This window comes from Hyalella azteca, unplaced genomic scaffold (genome assembly GCF_000764305.2).
Source record: "Hyalella azteca isolate HAZT.00-mixed unplaced genomic scaffold, Hazt_2.0.2 contig15760, whole genome shotgun sequence".
NCBI lineage: Eukaryota > Metazoa > Arthropoda > Malacostraca > Amphipoda > Hyalellidae > Hyalella > Hyalella azteca.
Window position 1 is genome coordinate 75175 of NW_025945599.1, and position 22099 is coordinate 97273.

At 39.3% G+C, this 22099-nt stretch overlaps 2 protein-coding genes across 2 annotated transcripts; both read left to right on the forward strand.

Annotated features, from left to right (window-relative positions):
• Positions 1-1311: 1311 nt before the first annotated feature.
• Positions 1312-6895, forward strand: LOC108677718 (histone H2A.V). The gene is made up of 4 exons (XM_018165988.2): positions 1312-1398; positions 1546-1623; positions 4966-5079; positions 6075-6895. Exons 1-4 carry the CDS (start codon positions 1396-1398, stop codon positions 6264-6266), a joined length of 387 nt encoding a protein of 128 aa, XP_018021477.1. The 5' UTR covers positions 1312-1395; the 3' UTR covers positions 6267-6895.
• Positions 6896-9968: 3073 nt separating this feature from the next.
• LOC108677708 (galactoside 2-alpha-L-fucosyltransferase SEC1) lies at positions 9969-21179 on the forward strand. Its single transcript, XM_018165975.2, has 8 exons — positions 9969-10261; positions 10675-10904; positions 15592-15874; positions 16031-16141; positions 17083-17168; positions 18369-18491; positions 19955-20126; positions 20525-21179. Exons 1-8 carry the CDS (start codon positions 10141-10143, stop codon positions 20734-20736), a joined length of 1338 nt encoding a protein of 445 aa, XP_018021464.1. The 5' UTR covers positions 9969-10140; the 3' UTR covers positions 20737-21179.
• The last annotated feature ends 920 nt before the right edge of the window (positions 21180-22099 follow it).

A 22099-nucleotide genomic window follows, 5' to 3' on the forward strand; every position in this document is an offset into this window, starting at 1 on the left:
TATCGTAATTCCAACATCAAAGCTGCAACGTTCGCATTCCAGACTTTCCTTCTCGGAGCACATATGTCCCCCCTTTTGATACCGACGGAGAAGTGTCGATTCGGTCCTCCTGATGCAGTTCTCACTATTACAAAGGATGATGTATAAACTTATATTGTTACAATTCTAGATAAAATAACATGCATTCCTTATATATAATTGCTGATATTTTGATATGCAAAAGGGACTGCGAATTTCAAGTGTTGATTATTTTGGATATATAACATCTGGTCTGGATAATGTAACTTCAATCGTTAATGTCAAAGTCATTGTACAACAATGTTGACCTACATATAACTTAAGATAGCATCAGTTATAATAAAGCTTTAGTGTTACGTATATGTAATAACTTCAATCGTTAATGTCAAAGTCATTGTACAACAATGTTGACTTACCTATAACTTAAGATAGCATCAGTTATAATAAAGCTTTAGTGTTACGTATATGTACCTTACAAACCATGCATCACATGATTGCGATAGAAATTTAAAATCGGACTTACACGTTGAAAATGAATTTTTATTGGTTTACTATGATTATTATTTATATTTAGTGTTCCTAACTATGTGTTTTCGAGTGGGCCAATTACGTGATAAGTTTATGGGCGTCATTAAATTCTATTTATTACAATAACATTCCATACATAATAAAAGTTCAAAATTAATTTACATAGAGATCTCCCATTGACGCATGGTTGAACTACCAGTATATGGTTCAACCATGCCATTGACGGTCTTGGCTTACCCATTCTTATTTATTATTATATATAAACATGTAGTAACATTATTAACTATTATTCAGCAGTACGTTACAAAATAATAGCACTTAAAGTAGACATTTTAAAATATTTGCTAAGCGCGTTAGCAGTATCATGGTTGAACTAGTTCAACCATGCACATATGCGGCCATGAGCATACTAGTTCAAGCAAAAAAATTCAACTGTGTATAACTATCCAAATTTATCTAAGATTCATAATTTGAAGGTAATATTGAAATGTAGAGGTCATAAATTTCTTCATTTAAATGCCTTAATTAAACAGTTTTTTTAGATAACTTTCAAATCTGATAGAATTTGAATACTATAAATTTTCTCAGTTTGAATCCTGGCTTCACCTGACAACGGCGGTAAAAGTAACAGCTGCCATTGGTTGTTTCGGCATAAGAAGTTGCGCGCGCTTTAATAGAAATGATTTGATTGGCTAGAAGTTTCTCGCGCCCTGAGATCGCAGTGACTATTCGAGGCTCGGAGCTGCCAAGGCTTGTGATTGGTTAGCGTATGCTTTACGTCAGCGTTGTTTACGCGTGTCTCTCTCATTCTTGTTCAGTGTCGTTCGATTACCACTAGTGCTGATTGAAATGGTGAGAAGTTATGAGATTTCTTGAAGAATATGACCGATATACATTTAAATTTGGTCTTAAATGAAAGATATATATTTTTTTCATACGCTGGCGAAGTTTCAAGTTTCTAATCGTTGTTTAAGTTTGTTTTTTATCGTATTTTCCCAGGCTGGCGGCAAGGCAGGCAAAGATTCCGGCAAGGCAAAAGCCAAGGCTGTTTCTAGATCTGCACGAGCTGGTCTACAGGTAAGATGGATTAAAGGATAAACTATTTTCAATTGTCTGCTACTCGTATTACATTTTTGATAGCCATACGAGCTTAGAATATGATTTGCATTAGAAGTACTTGTTAAAATAGGGCTTTAACTGAATCCAAGATGGCGACCGTTTGTTACCAATGCCCAACGGATCGATGTGAGCTCCACTTGAGAACACCGGAGCTAGTCTATCCGTACATCAATGCAAGCCGCTATTATAATAACTGTGCTTTCTCTATGTGTTGTAGACGATTTACCTGTATATTTTTGGTGATTTTTATTTTTTACCAACTTTATAATAATACTAGGCTAAATTCCTATCCTAAACTTGCTCTTAGGCATACCTAGCTTAGGCTAGCTAGCTAATCATGATGATGATAGTGGCAACTGGCAATGGAGATTGAAGAACATATTTTGTTGCCCTTCCTCAAGTTCATTTTTGAATCCTAGAAGTAGGTAGACTAGTAAGTAGTACCTAAGTACTTGGATAAAACCATTATCATACATAAGAAATTATTAAAATCTTGAGGAAATTAAAAGTGAACTGATAATGATGATTGTCTCTATTAATGAATTCATATTTATTTCATTATACATTTCATGTGAATCATTTATACATCAATGGAAAGGGAATGATTTATAGTTTATTTTACATGTATATAAATTTTGAAAATGTTCCCTTGTGCTGCACAGGCAGCACAGCATTCAGCAAAAGTTCAAATGTCTGAATGTTAGAAAAACCTATGGATTTGCTAGCTGTGATTCCATGTTGTTGAGCCGTGATTATTTACGTGAATACCATATCCCGGCCATGTAAGCCATTTATGAGCTGCAAAATCCATTGCACATGTTGATGATGTTACCTCAAATCTCTAATTTACTCTAGAAAGTAGAAACAGCAACAACAACATTTGTCTTTACTTAAGAGGCAATTGAGCACATGATAATGTATTGTTTACTTTTTTGTTATGGAATAAACACAGTTATAATGCAGTCTTACATGACCACAAGTATGCAATCACTGGACACTGATGATAGTCATGATACAATTTTGGTTTACTCATTATACAGGATTAAGAGAGGGTTGTAGCTACTCAGAGTTTGCACCAGTCATGGAAAACCTGGAAAGTCATGGAATTTGCAAATGACAGAAAAAATATTACTAGGTACTCACTGCAGTGAGTGACAGAGTGCGCATTTTCTCATCAACAAAAATGTGAAGTCACGGGCTACCTGACGACATGGCGAGCGCAATAGTGCTTTTTTTCCATAACTGAGAAAATGCGCTAAAAAGAAAGTGTTTTTATGTGCTATGTGTGTTAAATTGTCAGGAAAGCATAAATTTCATGACTTGTGGTTAAGAATAAAAGCTTATTGTGACTGGCTTGCTTGCCATCCAAAGCATGAAGGTATGGCAATATCATGTACATTGTGCTTGAAAGACTTCAATGTGTCAAATATGGGGGAAACAGCTTTCAAGAGCCTTAGAGCCATGCCACCTTAAAAGAGCTATTTACACGTTTGCTATTTATCAACTGTAGGAGACAATGGAATATGCACAGTTAGTCTTTCAGTCATGCTAAACCTGTCATATATGAGTCTTGGAAAATTGATGGTCATTGAGAGTTCTGGAAAAGTCATGAAATTTTTTTCCTAAATACTGGTACAAACCCTGTGCCCTGAGCTGCAAAAGTTAACAATTTTGTGAAATTACACATTTTTTGAGCCTCAATTCTTTCAGTCGAATAAGAATACATTACATTAGAGACAGAAGCTTTCATACCTACTAAAATTATATATTAGAATTGTGATATTTCAGAAAAAAGTAGGAATTTTCCCAACTAGCACAGCAGTGATATGGTTCTTCAGATCAACCAGGGTTGCTGGTAAAGGCAGGACATAAACAGCTTCCTTGACATAATGCCTTAAGAAATATTTATATACAGTGAGTGGGATCAGGTGATCTTGGTGGCCAGAAGTCTCCTGCCTGATTTTCATTTCCTGCATATCCTATCAAATGCTCAGGAAGTGACTATTTAAATAGCTTTGGACATCAAGATGTCATATATTGAACTTATTTAACAAATCTGAATTCAATAAATTAGGTCCATCATTTAGAAAAACCCTTTTTAAAAATTTTTCACTTCAGAGCTGCAAGATTTCAGTTATAAGTAGGAATATTCCAACCCTGACGTAGGGTGGAATTTTATAATTATAGCTCGATAGATTCTTTACAGCACTACAACTTAGCTGAATTACTTCAAGAGATGATTATTTCCTAACTTCATAATTGGACAGAAGGCACTTGTCAATTGGACAAAAAAAAAAACTTGAAGTTGGCTTATGTAGGTATTTATAAATATGCTTGACTATTTTGGACCAAGAAAGTGATGTGGATGGATTGTTCTTGATCATACAAACCAAGGTATGAAAAATGTCTGCACTCCAAGTCATGACTGAATTTTTTGGTCAAATAATATTCAAGTGATGGTGGCCTTTACAAACCTGTAATTTGAACTTTAAAGTTGTCAGAAAAATGTTACTCAAGAGAAAGTTAATTGCATTATTATAATGCATTCTCCGATCCTATCAAAGAGACATTGTAGTTTCATTACTGTTGAAAGCTGTCTGACATGACTGCAACTACAGGGACATCTGTGGCACTGCATGCTACAAATGCTGCATACTAGCTGGCAGTACTAAAATTTTCCTACTTATTGCTGAAATCTTGCCGCTCCAGAGTGCGGAATTTTCGAAATATTTGAAATCTCACCACCCAATTGGACACATTTGTGAACAATTATGCAAGGGCTAATTCTTGTAGTTCTCTATATATATAAGGGCTAATTCTTGTAGTTCCCTATTCTTGTAGTTCCCTATTCTTGTAGTTCCCTATATGGCAGGACTAGTCATGGCTCTGATGATAATGAAATTCTCACACAAGTCATCTTTGAGTTCATTTGATGTGATCTGAGTAGAGAAATTGAAAATACAGCTGTACCCCAAATCTTACTGTTGTACATACTAGCCCCGGAGCCAACGCTCAATCTAAATATTCATAATTAAACTCGGCCTCAGAGCCACAAAGCCGCAGATGCAGACCATGCAAGAAGCATCTCCTTAGTGATATAGTGTACAGAGAGAGATTTGATGTGTAGAGCGGTGCTGGGTGCTAACTTGCATCCTGAGAAATTCAATCTAGGAGCAGGCTGAATATTTAAGTCGAAAAAGAGTTGGAGTTACTAAGAAATTTACATCTCCCTTCTGTATTCTTGCTGTGAATTGTTATTTTCCTTGTACATGCCCCTAATGCTTGGTTGTTGCTGTGCAGTTCCCGGTAGGTCGTATCCACAGACACCTGAAGAACCGCACCACCTCACATGGCCGCGTGGGTGCCACTGCTGCAGTCTACAGTGCTGCCATCCTCGAGTATCTTACAGCTGAGGTGAAATTTACTTATTGTTTTCTGGCATGCAAAGTATTTAGTCTTTCTCACTGAAGTGTGATTAAAAGGTAGTTTTATGCTTTGCCAAACATTGGTACCCATTTTCTCAAGTTGTGTTAGAGGTTATGTTATCATGCCTTTGAAATGTATCTCAGTTGAATGGTATCATAAGATTCATTTCTGCATTGAAGGAAAAAAAACACAGTTTTAAGAAGTTGCAGCTCAGAGACCTAAATTGATGGTCCTCCAACTTTTTAATCACAGAAATATCTTTCCAAGGTAATGATGACATGTTCTAATGTTGTGGCATCAAAGTTTTATAACTTGTTTCATATCTTTGTATCGAGTTTCAAATATTATTAGTATTTTTTAGCATGAGTAGTATGTATGATAATTAAATCAACCAATATTTCCAGAGAAACATCATTGTACGGTGTCAGCCATTGATCAATGACCACTCCCGTATTTTCTCTGTTGTATTGTGAAAAATTTAATTTGAATACGGTACTAAAAATGATAGCATTCTCTCCTAACTATTTAAGTGAAGCAAATTTTTTGGAGATAGATTTGCAAATAAATGCTACCTGGACTATGTATAACTAAAAAAATTTAGCTCGTCTATATAATGATCAGTTTTTATCACACTGGAATCATTCTAAGATTTAAAGACTTGAGGAACTGAGAAACATTTCACGCTGGACGTTCCAGAGGCTTTTGAGTACAATGAAGTAAATTATTAATGCGGTAATTGCAGCAAATATGATTGGCAAGCTACATTCTTGAAAAGTCTAACCGATCTGTTTATCAACGCATCTGAACAGAAGCCAACTCTTTATCCACGTATCTGAAATTAAAGCCATACAGCTGATCCCAAAATTTTGTAATCAAAATCATATGCATTACGATTTCCGTCATGATTTATTTCATTTATTTACTAAATTCAGGGTTCTCGAGGCTCGTTCTTCCCTACATTTAATATTGTAAAAATGGCACAGGTTTTGGAGCTGGCGGGCAATGCGTCGAAGGACTTGAAGGTGAAGCGTATCACGCCGCGGCACTTGCAGTTGGCCATCAGAGGAGACGAGGAGCTTGACTCGCTCATCAAGGCCACCATTGCTGGCGGTGGTGTCATACCTCACATCCACAAGTCCCTCATTGGCAAAAAAGGCTCCCAAAAACCAGTCTAAATCAGTATAATTAAGTAACTGACGAAGCTTAGGGAAAGAGTGCTTGTTAATCTAAGAAGGTGCGTGCCTGTCGACTTGTTCTTGTGAGAGCGCAATTTTTCAGCTTATAATTTTTGCTTAAGGGTGAACGCGAGATTGAGTGAGTGACTGTAAGGGTCATACTGACACTGCCACGAGGCGTTGCTCCGTGGGAAGCAAATGCTTCCCTGGAGCACTCGCTTCCATTATCTTAGTTCCCAATAATTTAATTTATGTAAGTTACGCCCTCTTCTTGATACAAATTAAATTTGTCCAACGGAAGTTAAAAATTATTTTCATGGATGACGAGATGTCTAGAGTGTGATTTTATAAGGCGAATTTTGTGCTTTGAGCCTGTGGTGAAGTTTGTGATGCTTTGGAAGAAATGTTTAGATAATATTTAGTGGTGGAGGGGAGCAGAAAAGAAAAGCTGTAGCAGCTACAGCACCAATCTCGCCCCACTCCGAGATTGCATCTCAGTACAACTAGTTGCTAACACGGCCTCACTTTCCATTCGTCTGCGTTTTTTCTATCACGTTTTAGCATTGATAAGTATTTTATAAGGCAATTGTGTATTTAGTCCATAATATAGTGTATAGTGCTTTTTGCAACTTATCTTTCCTTCAACCTCCGACGTTGGTTAAGTTTGGTTTTTAAGGAAATTGAATGTTCGCTCAGCACCGAAATGACTTGAATTTACATCCGTTGGAAATTTTAATCCACGACAAATTCACTTGAAATCTTTGAAAAGTAACTGAAAACGCTACGTTGATCCTGACATCTGACCTGAATAGTTCCGTTCAATGGATTGGCTCCTGAATCCACTGTGCCGTTCTTCAAACAGTTCTCTTTCTGCTAGTAGACGAAACCAACATGACTTATTACTTTACTTTATGTGGAAGTGAGAATGCTCAGAGAAGCTATCCTGAACGAAATCAGTTCGGAACTTTATTTCCTTGCTGCATTAAAAAAAATCAGCTATTCTGAGCTAGATATAAATAGAATTTAATCTCAATTATCTCATTTCACAGTCCAAAACATTTTGATTGCGAACCATTTGAATGACAAAAATGTCTAGAAGTTCAGGAATTGCGTGAGCTCTGAAGAGTTAGGTAAGAGATTGTCCAAGAAGTTAACGAGTTACGTGAGTGCTGAAGAGATAGGCAAAATATTGTCAAGAAGCTGAATTACGTGAACGCCGAAGTTAGGCAAGAGATTGTCCAAAAAAGTTGAGGTGCGTGAGCGCTGAAAAATTGGACACGAGATTGTCTAACTCAAAGTTGACGAGTTGCCTGAGCGCTGAAGAAGTAGGCAAGAGATCGGATTGTCCAAGAAGCTGAGTTGCGTGAGCGCTGAAGAATTATGCAAAAGATTGCACAAGAAGTTCATGAACTGCATGAGCGATGATGAGTTAGACAAGAGATTGTACAAAGAGCTTATGAATTGTCCTTTTTCTGTATTTTTCTCCGTTCAAGAGATCTAGTTCGTGCATTTAATAATGGCTGGACAGAAAATAAAAAAGATAGTCGAAAAGCCCTCAACCGCCTCTAGAGGAAAGCCATCTACGGCCTCTAGAATAAAAAATAAAACCAAATCAGCCCAGCTAGAGATGGAAGTTTGCAAGTACTGCAAAGAGATCTCTCTGAGCGAAGTCCAACTTCAAACTATCGCCAGTCATGAAAAGATCCGGTCAAATGACACGAGTTTAGATCTATGAACAAGGCACGAAATGGAAAAGAATCGGCGACAGGCCACATCAGGCCTACACTTCAGAGCCGACATCACTATGTTATGTTATGTTATGTGAGAGAACTGAAGGTTCTATCGAAGTCACCACAGGTGTGATTTGTGAAACGTGCAGGTTCTGCCAGCTGAAATAATTCCTTCTGCAGTCAGAAATGATCGCTAATAAATGACACCTTTTGAACGCCCATATTCAGACCTGACAAGAATCGTGTAACATTTCCTTCACGAACATAAGTTTTGTATGAAGCTTAGCTTTTCTATGCACAGCTCTGAGTGGAAAAAAGCTCATTTACGCAGCAAATCGTAACTCTCAATTGCGTGAATTCTGTAAAATGTAAATAAACGGTTACACTACTGAGATGAAGATTGTATTTTCACAAGAGAGCATTTCCATTTCTCTGTATGAATACGATTATGCGCGTGCATCGAAATAAAAGACCTCAGCAAAACCTCGTATTTGCAAAGACTCGTCAAGAAGTCGCTTAATTGCACGGGGTCAAAATGGTGATTGGGAATAAAAAATGGAACACTAATGAGCAACTACGTATGTTTTCAACATACATCAGGAATTGAACTTCTTGCAGCATGTATTAGTACGCTCGGGTCAAAAATCTCTTTGAATGTCAAACTGTTCAACATCATTCATACAAAAATTTACACCTGTTAATATTTCTTAATTTGCCGAAATCATGAGCTTCATCGTCTTAGTTAATTCAATTTGACTATTTAAAATACTGGGGTTTGCAGTAAAAACTTGAATGTTCGACACGTTTCTGAAACTTCTTCGAAACTCCAATCAAGAATCAACGTACATGGCAAGCGTGTCGGTGGCATCTCATTCTCATAGCCTACCAAAACAAGTGAATTTTCGTAGGTCGTCGTGCAGGCCCATCGGTAGTCAAACTAGGGCCTTGCCTCTCTAACAGTTAAATTACACACGCCGCAGCCTGATTTTTGGTTGACAATGAATTAGCTTTTTGAGCTCGGCTCAATAATTCAATTTCAGGCTGAGCGGTATCCTTAATGCTCGGTGATAGATTAGATCTGTATGAGAGTAATCTTTTGTGATTATTATCTTAACACTTGCCGAGACACCTGCTGAGTGAGGCGAAATGTAGCCATAGACTCATTCGGATCATTCCAACTCGAATGTAGATAGTGCTGTGAGTGCTAGAGTAGAAGCCTGACTAGTGCACATATGGTTTCTTACGGCGGTGAAGTAATGTCATGAGACTTTATGTGTAATAGCGACTCCGTGTCGATTTGTGGTATTAAGACACGGGTTCTAGATACCATCATGCGAGCACGTGGTAACACGGCAGTACGGCACTTGTAGCAAATACCACCATATAGGATTGTGACAATACAATACCGGTTGCAGCAACTACCGGGTGGGTTGTATTGGTATTACAAATCAATTGTATAGTATTACAGTGGAGATTTTAGTAACCAACGTATGGGCGAAATTCCAGGTACCAACTGGCGGGAGTACGTAATTACGGTTATCAAATATTGTTGTTACCATTTCGCAAGAATTAATTTCTCGAGTGAGAAATGAAGAATGTATATTTCCCCGAATGGAGAAATTTACAATTGTTTTAACTAGTGATAGAGACAAGGAACAATACCTGGAGTGGATCTTCCTGAGAAATTTTTACGAATTTTGTGTACTATACTAGCCAATTTAATAGTGAACCAATCATATGAGGTCATCAAGTTCATTATTTTGATATTAGGTAAAATGTGATACGTTCAAACGAACGGGTACTATCTAATTCTAAGTCTACAGAAATAATTTACAATTTTATGAAGTTATTGACGTTGAGAGAGATTTTGCTAATTTCACGATTAATAAACAAACGAGAAAAGCGTTAATTTTGGTGTGTAAGTGACTCAAAGTCTGATGCAAATATCTTATAAATTTTCGATGGTATATCCTTGGTGATTGATAGATGCATGGTAGTATTATTATTTGCAATTCGTTAAGCCGATGATTGGTGATAGGCAGATGCATGGTTGTGATATTGATAAGCAGATGATTGGCAACAAACACAAATTAAAAGTCTGCTCAAAACCGTCCGTGTATTGATTAAGACCTGCTCGGAGCTGCATGCAAATAATGAATATAGCAGGCGTCATGTTCGTCGGGCGTAGTCCTGGCATTGTTCAGTTGCTAACACTTGTAGTGTTGGTGTTGCTTGGACTGTTTTACTGGCCGTTCAAATTAACAGGTAAGTACGGACACAGTTTTCTTGTAGCTGTTATTAAATATGACTGCTGCTAATTTATGACTCGTGATATTAATTTGAAGAGGAAAAAATACTTTACTGAGGAGTTATTCCATAACGCCTATGCACTTACGCCAAATATTTGAGATCATATTTTACGGTCAAATGAAATCAAAAGAGGTTCGACTCGAGAGGCAGGACTCGTGAAACAAATTTGGAAAAATATAAAAATACGTTAATTATTAAAAACTAAGGTTCAACTAATTATCATTTACGAAAATTCGAATTTTCTCGCATATCCTTGCGCAAATTCATGGTTTCTTTGCTAAGACTAACAGATGCACTGGCGTGCAGCAGTGTTTTCCAGTGTTAGCAACGTTTTCCGTAATTATGATTTAGGAATTCTAAATTTTCAGGTTATAACATCGACTTCGAAAAATACAGTCGCATCACTGAGAATGTCAACAGCCGCAGCTCCAATTGCTCCATCAACTCCAACTGCTCGACTGACGTCACAGTCGTCGCTCAATTTAAGTCGCTGGTGCTGCGGTTGACGGGAATCAACCGCACCAGCGTAGTTATGCGCTTAGAATCTACGCTGCACGGTGCGGCTGACCAACTGCCCCCGCTCCTGCAAATACTCCAGGTTAGGAAATTACCATCAGGTTATTACAGTACGATCAGGTTAGGACATTACCATCATGTTGAGACAGTACGATCAGGTTAGAACATTTCCAAGAGGTTAGGACTGCACCATCAGGTTATGACAGTACCATCAGGTAGGAGGGTACTATCAGGTTAGGACACACAGGACCATAAGTTTAGAACAGTACCATCATGTTAGGACAGGACCATCAGGTTAGGACAGGACCATCAGGTTAGGACAGGACCATCAGGTTAGAAAAGTACCATCATAGAACATTTTGCAACGAGAGAGTAATGATTGAAAAGTCTAGTGTGGAAAAAGATCTCGGAGTTTATGTCGACAAGGAGCTGAAATTTTCTAAGCATGTTGAAACGCAAGCTAACACATCCAACAAACTTCTTGGACTAATCAGACGCTCATACGAGTTCCTAGATGCTGAAGCGATGAAGCAGTTGTTTGTTGCTTTCGTGCGCCCGAATCTAGAGTTTGGAAACGTTGTGTGGTCACCGAGATTTGAAAAGGACAGAAATTTACTAGAGAATGTTCGAAGACGTGCAACAAGGATAATTCCAGGCTTGAAGGGCAAGCCCTATGAAGGAAGATTGAAGATTATGAAGCTTCCAAGCCTCAGTTATCGACGTCTGCGTGGGGACCTCATTGAAGTATACAAGTATACTCATGGTTTATACAAGGTCCCCGAAGGATTACTAGAACTTGAAACAACCAGGGGCCACGGCTATAAACTAAAAAAACTACGCTGCAACTTCTCCGCGCGACAAAATTTCTTCTCTCTTCGAATCACCGACATGTGGAACAGCCTCCCCGATGACATCGTTGGCGCTCCAAGTATGAACGCGTTCAAGGACAGACTAGATAAAGCTATGGAAAAATATATGTTCAGATTTGAAATGCCTAGCACCATATCGAACCCGGTGGAAGTCTAGTAGCTACTTCATACTATCGTCAGTCATGAAAAGATCCGGCCAAATGACACGATTTTAGATCTTCTGTGAACAAGGCACGAAAAGGAAAAGAATCGGCGACAGGCCACATCAGGCTTACACTTCAGCGCCAAGATCACTATGTTATGTTATCGGGCTAAGACAATACCAGCAATGGAAGGCAAATCGTGGGTGCAGGTATCGTCTTATCTTAAAATTACCTTTACTCGATAAGCTTCTGTGGTTCTATTCTAACCATCGATTTTACAAGTTACTTTGCGTCCTAAATGAAAATAGAATTTACCTTTCACCATTTTCTAGCAATATATTTCGGGAGCGCAGCCGTGCACCACCAATTTTGTGCACCAATAAGCCATGAATCGAACGCCATGGATCTATCCGGATATCCAACAATCAGCCGTGCACCACTCGGCTTTGTCCTCCTCCGGCCTTGACCACCACCTGCCGTGCACCACCAGGCCGCGGATCGAATCTGACTTCCAGGCATCGTTAAATTACGTAATTTTACGTTCACCGCATCTGAGGTCAGGTTTCAGATAGCATAGTTCTGTTCCAAAATTTATCGTCCTTCGACAAGTGGCCGTTCGACCGAGGGCTGGTTCGACCCACGGCCTAGATACGGACGGCTTGAAGTGTTGAAGGCTACGTTCCGGAAGGCAGGAATCATGATGGTCCATTACATCCAGGGCAGTTGTGGTCTTCGGCAGGCGACCCATATTTTTCTACCTACTAAAGATTCAGTATCGCGAAAAATCACAGTTGATGAATGTGATTGACCTTATAAGGAATTTTCTTCGCTGGGAAGAGCGACGTCCGCATTTGCCTTGGCACAATTGGTAATTCTATCTGGCGTTGGTTCTCATTTTTATGCCCTTCATTTTATTCTAACTTCTTGCTTGTGGATTTTTCATCATGCGAATAAAATAGGAAGGCAAATGCAAAAACAACATAGAAGATAGGCTGTTACATGGTTGAATTATAGTATAAGGTTGACCCACGAGAAGTTCCGTTTTTCAGTTCAGCTTTCTTGTTACGTCACGTAGATCGAGAGGGAGCGCAGCCGTGGGTAACAAAATTGTAGTAGTAGCGGTTTCAGCGTTTATTAGGCCGTAGGCCTGTCGCCGATTCTTAACATCGCAGAACATCCACAGCTTGTTGAGGTCTCGAACTCACAACTCACTGATTCAAATTCTACCGTGCTTAACCGCCCGGCCTCCTTGCCGATTCTGACCAGAAACTGGCGCACTGAGTTGGGATCGAACCCGCGCCTCTCTGCGCCAATCTTGGTACTCTGAACTGTAACCACTGGGCCACCCTGCCATATTGACTCGTAAACAGGCCCTGGGCCTAACGCCAACCATCAACATGCAATATCTACACATAGCCTCAGACCAATGAGCTGTGGGTAACTCCGGCTAACAGTAAATCCGCTTTGCACAACACAGCCACTACTCCACAGCGCAACAAGCCCTACCACAACAGGCGGCGCAGGTTAGGTTAGGTTACGTTAGGAGTAGCTGTTGCGGTAGGGCCTGTTGCGCCCCGGCCAGTTGTGCTCCGGCCTGTATGCGCTCCGGCCTGTGACTGAACGGCGCTGTTGTGGTGGGCGCTTTGTGTCAAAAGCCGTGAAGATGCCCGGCTGCGTCACGCTCGGGAAGGTATATGAATCGCACTGTGGACTTGGGCTATGCTGACCTCTGGCTATCCACCCGATCGAGAAACGTAAACAAACCTGTCATTCCCATGACGGATCGGTTAACTGGTTTGATCGCATTTCGGTGATTGGTTAATGCCCGTGACGTCACGTGATTGGTTAATGCCCGTGACGTCACTGATTGGTTAATGCCCGTGACGTTCGCCTGTGACGTCACTGCCTGTGACGTCACTGCCCGTGACGTCACAGGCGAACAACGAAGTACATCCGCAAAAATGGGCTTCTGATGGGTCAACCTTATACTAGTTCAACCATGGGCTGTTAATTCGCGAGAAACTATCGGCCAAGCACCGAAAAAAGTGGTTGGGGCAGTTCATTTTAGGGGATAACTCACCCATTATGGATTACACTAGTAAAAACTGAAGTAACTTAATTAAATGTAATTAAATTTACTAGAATCCAAACGCCAATAATAACCAGGGGCGTATTAATTAATAATAATCCCATAGGGCTCGTTAGTAGCCCTATGGGATTTCGTATTTCTAGGGTTATTGTTCCTGAGCGTTTCACCGCTGAGCTCGCAGTATCTGCCTGCAGGTCTCAGTTGTGGTGTTATCATGTAGACAGGATTCCTTACCTTTCCCTTCTCTGTCTCTCTCGTGCGGGCGGCCGGCAACGGTCCGACGTCCCTCGAGACGTCTCGGACAAATTTACGGCCGGACACGCGGCCGGTCTTACGGCCAATCTCCAGATTCAGTGACCGAAGAATATCTCCCAAATTAATGAACGTAGCTCGATGAAACTTGGTTTACACGTATTCAGGAGGACCTAACGGTGATGTTTAGCTCCTGAAAAATTTTCCCATTTCACCTTCATTCGTGAATTATACGGCAATTCGTGCCGAAATTTGCAGTGACCAAGAAATTCCTTTTAAACTACTGAACAGATTTAAACGCAACTTTGATTATATATTCCTAACCTTCCACAGATGATCTTTTGCCCGTGACAATTTTTTCGGTTTTACCTTCGTTCGCGATTTTTTCTATTTCACCTTCACTCCTGAGTTATAGAGCAATTCAGTCTGAAATTTGCAGTGACCAAGAAATTATTTTTAAACCACTGAACAGATATGAACGAAACTTTGTATATACAAACCTAACCTCCCAGCGGTGATGTTTAGCTCATGACAATTTTTTCGACTTTGCATTCGTTCGCGAGTTATACGGACATAGGAGAAACGACAGGCATTACTGAGGCCGATTGTAAATTTGCATCGACAAAGAGCCGTATACGTAAAGCCGTATAACTCGCAAACGAGGAAAAAGTAAAAAAAATGGACACGAGCTAAACATGACAGTTGGGAGGTTAGGTTTGTATATTCAAAGTTTTGTTCAAATCTGTTCAGTAGTTTAGAAGAAATACTTGGTCACTGCAAATTTCGGCGCGAATTGCCGTATAATTCACGAATGAAGGTGAATTGGAAAAAATTTCACGAGCTAAACATCACTGTTAGGTCCACCTGAATACGTGTACCAAGTTTCATTGAGCTGCGTTCATTAGTTTTGGACATCTGCCTTGGTCACTGAATTAGGAGATTGGCCGTGAGACTGGCCGCGTGTCCAGCCGTAAATTTGTCCAAGAGTGTCTTCGTTTCTGTTGTTGTTCACAGTTCCCTCCTTGTCACTTCGTCTCTTTGAGATGCTAACGCTACTTCTTTCAACACAGCTTCAACGGGCTGGACAATTGCGACCTTCCGCCCCTTGTGATTTTTGTGCAATGATTGAATTTTGATTTAAGTAGCTTTCAATAATTGAGACCTTCTGCCTAGCTGGTGATGTAAATTTCTGACCTCTGGTGCCAAATAGCTTGATGGTTGAAGCGCTAGCAAGCCATCCTATGTACTACTTCTACTACTACTGCTGCTGATACCACGTACTCTAGAGACAATTTTTCAAATCTTTCCAATAAACATTTTCATTATTACATACGTATATAGATTTTTAGTTAGTACTCGTAGATATCTGAATATGAATTTTCATGCAAACACTCGATCAACACGTAACTTTTCCAGGAGTTCGAGGCCAAGTACAAATGTGAGGCCTGCGTGGACTCCCGCCCATCGCCCAGGACGGTGTTGGATTTTCGAGTGCGTCTGGAACACAATGTTCACAAACTGGGACTAGCGATGCCAGCAATCGTGATGAACCCAAAAGGACGACTGGGCAACCAAATGGGCGAGTACGCCACAATTTACGCATTACGTAAAATTTATAACGCCACCGTAGTCCGCAAACCAGTACGAAGACACCTCGAAGAAGCCTTCAGCCATTTGACCATTCCGTCCTTGGAGCGATGTGAGTAGAATAGCATAATCCGCTACGTCATATAGGTATATTCGCATCAATTATAATTATCGCTATATTCTGTAGAGCTCTATTTCTTTCTGAGGAAAATCCAGGAAAAAAAGTCTGACACGTAGAACCACCTGCTGTTCATTCTCACAACTTCAGTCAAAGAGGGTGACTGGGTTGCGGCGGGTTTTGACAGCCATCGTTCTACCTTCAACAATGTGCAACTGGCTGCTGCAGGGTTACTGGGACCACATCCTTTCATTACGCCCGGTGAGTCCTTGAAATTGGTAATCAACCGAATGAGGTATAGAAAATCTATATTTTTAATAAAATGCATATCGGCGAGAGGTTATTGTATTAATTCAGTAAACATTCCTATACCTCTGACGTTTTCAAATATTTTGATCAAGACAGTAGAATTTCAGTGGCAGAATTTCGACGTTGCCCCCAAGATAACTGAATTGAATCTTAGCCTTGCACTTTTTGCGGTAAAGAAGCTCAATAGCCTAGTAATCAAGACCACCCTAGATGGGAGCAACGAGTTGGGGTTCGAAACTTACAAGTTACAACTAGTTGAGAAATTTTTAGGAAATTACAAGGTTTAGGAAATCGACAAGGTTGTTGGGTGGTTAAAAATCGTCGACATGCTAGCACGGCCTTGTCAGAGCTGACACCACTATACGAGCTAGGGACTGACGAGTTGTTAAGCTATACCCGCAAGCTATAAAATTCTGGTTGAAATCGGCAAGATAGCCGGGTGGTTAGAGATTGCCGCTGGAGCAACATTTCCTAATTGAAGATGTCATTACTATATTATTTTATTTTATATTAGGGTAGATACGCGCTTGCATGCAACCCATTGACGTGATGCTCAAACGAATGCGGATTAACTGTTCAAATGATGCAAATACTATTGCAGACTACTCGCTTTCATGATACAGGCCACTTAGATGGATATTCTACGTTACACCCAATCATAAGTTTCGGTGATTATTTAAAAAGATAGGTGTCGTCTCTAATTGTTTTAGTCATATCTTCGAAACCAACTGGGTTATGCAAGTATCAATGTCCATACAGATGCACTTGTGAGATTTGCAAACCGGTTTCTCTCAATTCAAGCGCCCACTATTTTTGTAGACATGCTGCTTCCGGCCCACTGGAAGCTGATGTAATGAAATGATGCCTGGAAATAAATGCCTTTTCTTGCACAGGAACTCCATTTGAAACCTGCATCTTCGCTGCCTTCAGAGCTGAACTCAGGGAAGAATTCAGATTTGATGACAACGTTACACAGCAGGTGCGTTTCAAGTCATTTTAGCTAAGAGACTTCAGATGCTGGTCGTTTGCAGCCGCCTATTTTTGTGTATTATGTGAAACTTTGAGTACCAGTATTGTTTTTATTAAGAGTGATGTCAAAGAGTAATTGAGTTATAATATAGAAAAGACTTTTGATTTTTAAATAGGCTAGTTTTTCATACGATGATGTATTGAAGTATAAGCGTTGCTGCGGTTACATTTCAGAGCAAACATTACCCTTTCTATGTCAGCATCGATACGCATAATCCACGTTTTAATTTAGGTTAGTGGTGGTTCAATACGTCGTTATATTGTACCTACTGTTTTGGATCTATGTTGACGATGATGTTTCTCCGAAATTTAAGGGGAAACTCATTTTACTCATAATAATATACGTTTAAAAATTGATACTTTTTTAAAAAATTGAAAAGGTAATTTTTTTAATTTTTGAAAATTAGATGAGAAATTCATTGTACATCTGTAAGATTGGAGATACTGGATTCTTTGGAAGTGTTGTCTTTAAAAAGTAATTTTTAAAGACAACAAAAAAATTAAAAATTACTTTTTAAAGACAACACTTCCAAATAATCCAGTATCTCCAATCTTACAGATGTACAATGAATTTCTCATCTAATTTTCAAAAATTAAAAAATTACCTTTTCAATTTTTTAAATAAATATAATTTTTTTCAATATATAATTTTTTTTTCAAAATTATTTATCCTGTTAATTGATTCATGCATTGCCTCTGACTTCACACAAGTGTGCAAAATTTCAGATCAATTAGACAGGTAAAAAGTGTGTCAAATATCAGTTATAAGATTTGAAGCTGACAAAATTATTTTTTCACTTTTTCTAATTTTGAAAAAAAAAATTAATTTTCAAAATAATTTATTTTGACATTTGATTCATGCATTAGAAAAAAAATTTTATTTAATTTTTAAAATCTTTTATTTTGACATTTGATTCATGCATTGTCTCCAATTTTACACAAGTGTGCAAAATTTCAGATCGATAGGATAAGTAGAAGTGTATTAAATTTTGATTACAAGATTTGTAGCAGACAGACAGACAAACAAACAGACAGGAAGTGAAGCTAAAGAGAAGTGTTGTAAAAATGTTTGAAATTCATTGATTAATAATTTAAATGCGAGATTTTCCATTTTCATTAAAAAATAAGTAATTTTTCTTGTTCCGTTGAGGCGGAGGCTCGCCTGAGGAGAGTGAGAGAAGCCACTGCGCAGGTCGAAGTAGAAGGGGCGGGGCTTTTAGTCACCGTCGGTATCCACGTTCGTCTCACTGACTACCCACACCACATGGAATCTGTGGGTACCTCACGATAAGCTTGCAAAGGGTGCCTCGATAGCAAATTTAGTGCGAGAATGTATTAACTTGAGAGTATCTTAAGATTTATTTGCTAAGGTGGGCACTTGGAAAAGAAGTAATTGAAGGTCGAATGTGTACAACTTCATTTTAGGGACACTCCCATTTGTGTCTAGTGCCATAATACTATAAATTGTTAGACGTTCTTACCCTAACAATCAGCCAATCGCCGACGACTTTCCAAATAAATCTAGACAGCGGTCCAATGAGATGAAAATAATCCTGTAAAGGAATATGATAAATAGCTTTATTGTAGGAATCTACGAGCTGGCTCGACATCGACATGATCATCAGGATTTATTGGTAACTAGGTAGTGTGTGGACTTTCTTCGATGTAAGTTCACAAATGATGAAAATGTAAGAAAATGCTATAAAAAACATTCTAGCGAAAATACTGCGCGTGTTTTTGCTGGAAAATACTGTGTGTGTGCGTGACACAATCAGGGAGGGAAATTATCAACTTACCTAGAAAATAATTTACATGGGTAAAATTGGTTGGGCGTTGAACGCATTTAAATCTATTGATGGAATCTGAGCCAACGATAATTAATTAGACTTACCTAAACCACAGAAGCAGTTATATTATTACTGTATTACAGTCATATTAAATTAGCTACCTCCAGTGATACATTTCACGGGCTTGTCTGTCGAAGTAATACTTCCCTAAAATTGATTAATTTGTGTTTGGTCAATAATATGTCATTGTTCATTTTCAAGTTCCTTATTTTGTTGAAGTTGTTTAAATATGTCGGTGTGATCTTGAAGCTGTCGCTTCTCCGGCAGTCTAAGCGTGAGGAACGGTCACCCTAAATTTATAGGGATGTGTTTGAAATGCAAGACGTCGGGAAATAGATTTGGTAATACTTTAGATTAAGTGCATCCAAAAAAAGGTGTTTTATTAAATATATGTTTTTGGGGTGTAGATTAAGAATCTGAAATCCGTTTTTGGCGGTCGGCATCGGAAATTTTCATGAACCTGTTCCTAACTGGACCTAACCTGCGAGGTTTTCGTTGATTGGCTAGGTTTTTCCGGCCGCCGAACGGACTCCAAACATAGAAAAAACCTATTGGCTAGGTTTTTCCGGCCGCCGGACGGACTCCTAACATAGAAAAAACCTAGCCGATCAACGAAAACCTCGCAGGTTAGGTCCAGTTAGGAACAGGTTCCATTAAAAATTTCCGATGCCGACCGCCAAAAACGGATTTCAGATTCTTAATCTACACCTCAAAAAACATATAATTAAAATAAACACCCTTTTTTGGATGCACTTAATCTAAAGTAATACCATAGATTTTGCTGAGGCAAACCAAAAACGTCCATACTTATTACACCCATATCGACATGGATTAAAGCACTGAGCTAGTCATATTTGTGACAATTTGAACAAAAATTATAGTATTTCAGCTTTATTCTGTGAGGAACATCACGAATTGCTATGGAAGCTACATGAAGAATGCAATCAATTACTTCCTCCAACGTCACGTCAACGTCGCCTTCTTGGTCGCGTCAGACGACGTTAACTCTACACGCAGTCTCATTGATGAACTAAGAATAAACAACGTCTTCTTTTCCGAAGGTGAGTGGAGCCCATATTTTAATGAGTAAATAAAAACAATCTATACTTTGCCTTGGATGGCAGACGACACATGTTCTTCCTTTCAAATAGTGCAAAAGTTAACAGCCCATCAGTGCCATTGTTTCTTCACTCCTTGTGCCAAGTAAATTGAATATAGAATTAGTGCTGACATAGGGTCACATCACGATTACCTTGATCACTCCTCGCGCCACCATTTGATAACACTGTCCGTTACGTTACCACTGACTACACAATTAAACTCTCCACACTTTTTGTTGTGTTACTTCATCATAACGCATGTTGCCACACAGCTGCCCACACTCTTGTCTGCAAGAAGTGCAACACTGCAGAACTAATGTTAGCAGACAATTTGACTATAACATTCTCCTCGTTGACAGGTACTCCACTGGTGGATATGTATGCGTTGTCAATGTGCGACCACCACATCATCACATTGGGTACCTACGGCTTCTGGACAGCCTTCCTTGGCAGTGGCACAACCATCTTCCCTGTAATCGACTCGACAACTGGATACCGTTACAGCAAAACTTTATATGACTCCGCCGGTCTCGGCCCGCCTGACTTCGTCCCAATACCCATGGTCCAGTAAAGACCCATATCAACACATTAATCAGTGGTAGAGTGTTCGCTTCGCATGCGAAAAGCCCCGGGTTCGATCCCCGGCACCTCCAGTTCGTTTTTAAGTGCGGTACGACCCACCGTTATGAAAAACGCCCTAAATACATTTTTCAACGTGTTAATGGTATTTGAATGATTGAAGTGATACTTTGGTGGAGATTGATATTTGGTGAAGTGATACTTTGGCTTGATTACTGCGTATCGTCCTTTTATGCAGTAAAAAGTATTCGTTAGAGTCTATGTCTGAATGTCTATTGAGATGAATACCGGGATTTTCATTGAATGTATAGTCCCCGATTCTAATTTATAAATGCTCTAAGTTAACTATGAATGCAGTCGACCAAATTTTGGGCATCTACTCAAAAAATGGATTTCTTATATTGATAATTTAATTATTAACATTACAAGAAAGTTTCAAAAGTTTTTATTTCAATACAACACGTCCAACTCAGGAAACCATGAAACTTTTTAATTATTTAATTTTATAATTAATTTATACAAAAAAATTGAATAAACCATGAAAGGGACTCAAGAAGGTGAAGCACCTTCTTGCGTCTCATCGACATCTTCAGGATTTTAGGCTAGATTTTCCTTCACGAGCCAAGTAGTTCATGAGCAAATCTACTCTTCCATTACCGGTTTTATAACATAACATAACATAGTGATGTCGGCTCTGAATTCGCGAGATAAGTCAAACCGGCATAGTAAGAAGTGAGAAAGTTGGGACCCGCAAACACTACGTGCGTCCTCGATCACTGCCAGAACTCAACTCCAACTCCAGTCGTGCTACGCATTCGCTAACGAAACTGGCCGTAGCCGAATGGTTAAGAGCATAAGATAGATTACTGTCGCACAACTGATATAACTTTTCATTTTCACAATCCATCGTGTTTCACGCGCTCTCACGAAATTCCTATTTGCCCCTAGTTATTCCCGGTTCTAAGTTGTTCAAAGCCGCGTTTGCCACGCCAACCCTTCATTCAAATGACGCTGAGACGACGATTGTGAGTGGTTTCTTCGAAACCACGTTCAACAATGTGCGGTCAGAGCGACAGAAATGGATGCCCCCCAATCATAATGATTATGCTACTACTCGAGTTGTTTTCACATTGGGTAATCGGGAAAGTTTCGTCACATGGCCTTCAGATAGAAGTAACAGATCAATTTATCTAAAAATAACGATTAATGAACACGCAGGCCTAGTTAATTTGGATAGAATGACGCATAGAATCTCAAAATCGAAAATCTCTCGTATTATATTCCGTTCCGCAAGCAAATTTCTTAGCCAAGTACGATCGCGTTAGTCCAAGTGCTTGCCTTAATGCAAAGGAAAA

Bases quoted from the DNA above. Each gene is read 5' to 3' on its own strand.
- LOC108677718 (XM_018165988.2), top strand. The intron at 1,624-4,965 runs GTAAGATGGATT...GTTGCTGTGCAG, and splicing joins CTGCACGAGCTGGTCTACAG to TTCCCGGTAGGTCGTATCCA. The intron at 5,080-6,074 runs GTGAAATTTACT...AAAATGGCACAG, and splicing joins TCGAGTATCTTACAGCTGAG to GTTTTGGAGCTGGCGGGCAA.
- LOC108677708 (XM_018165975.2), top strand. From the start codon at position 10,141: ATGCAAATAATGAATATAGCAGGCGTCATGTTCGTCGGGCGTAGTCCT. The intron at 10,262-10,674 runs GTAAGTACGGAC...CTAAATTTTCAG, and splicing joins CTGGCCGTTCAAATTAACAG to GTTATAACATCGACTTCGAA. The intron at 20,127-20,524 runs GTGAGTGGAGCC...CCTCGTTGACAG, and splicing joins CAACGTCTTCTTTTCCGAAG to GTACTCCACTGGTGGATATG.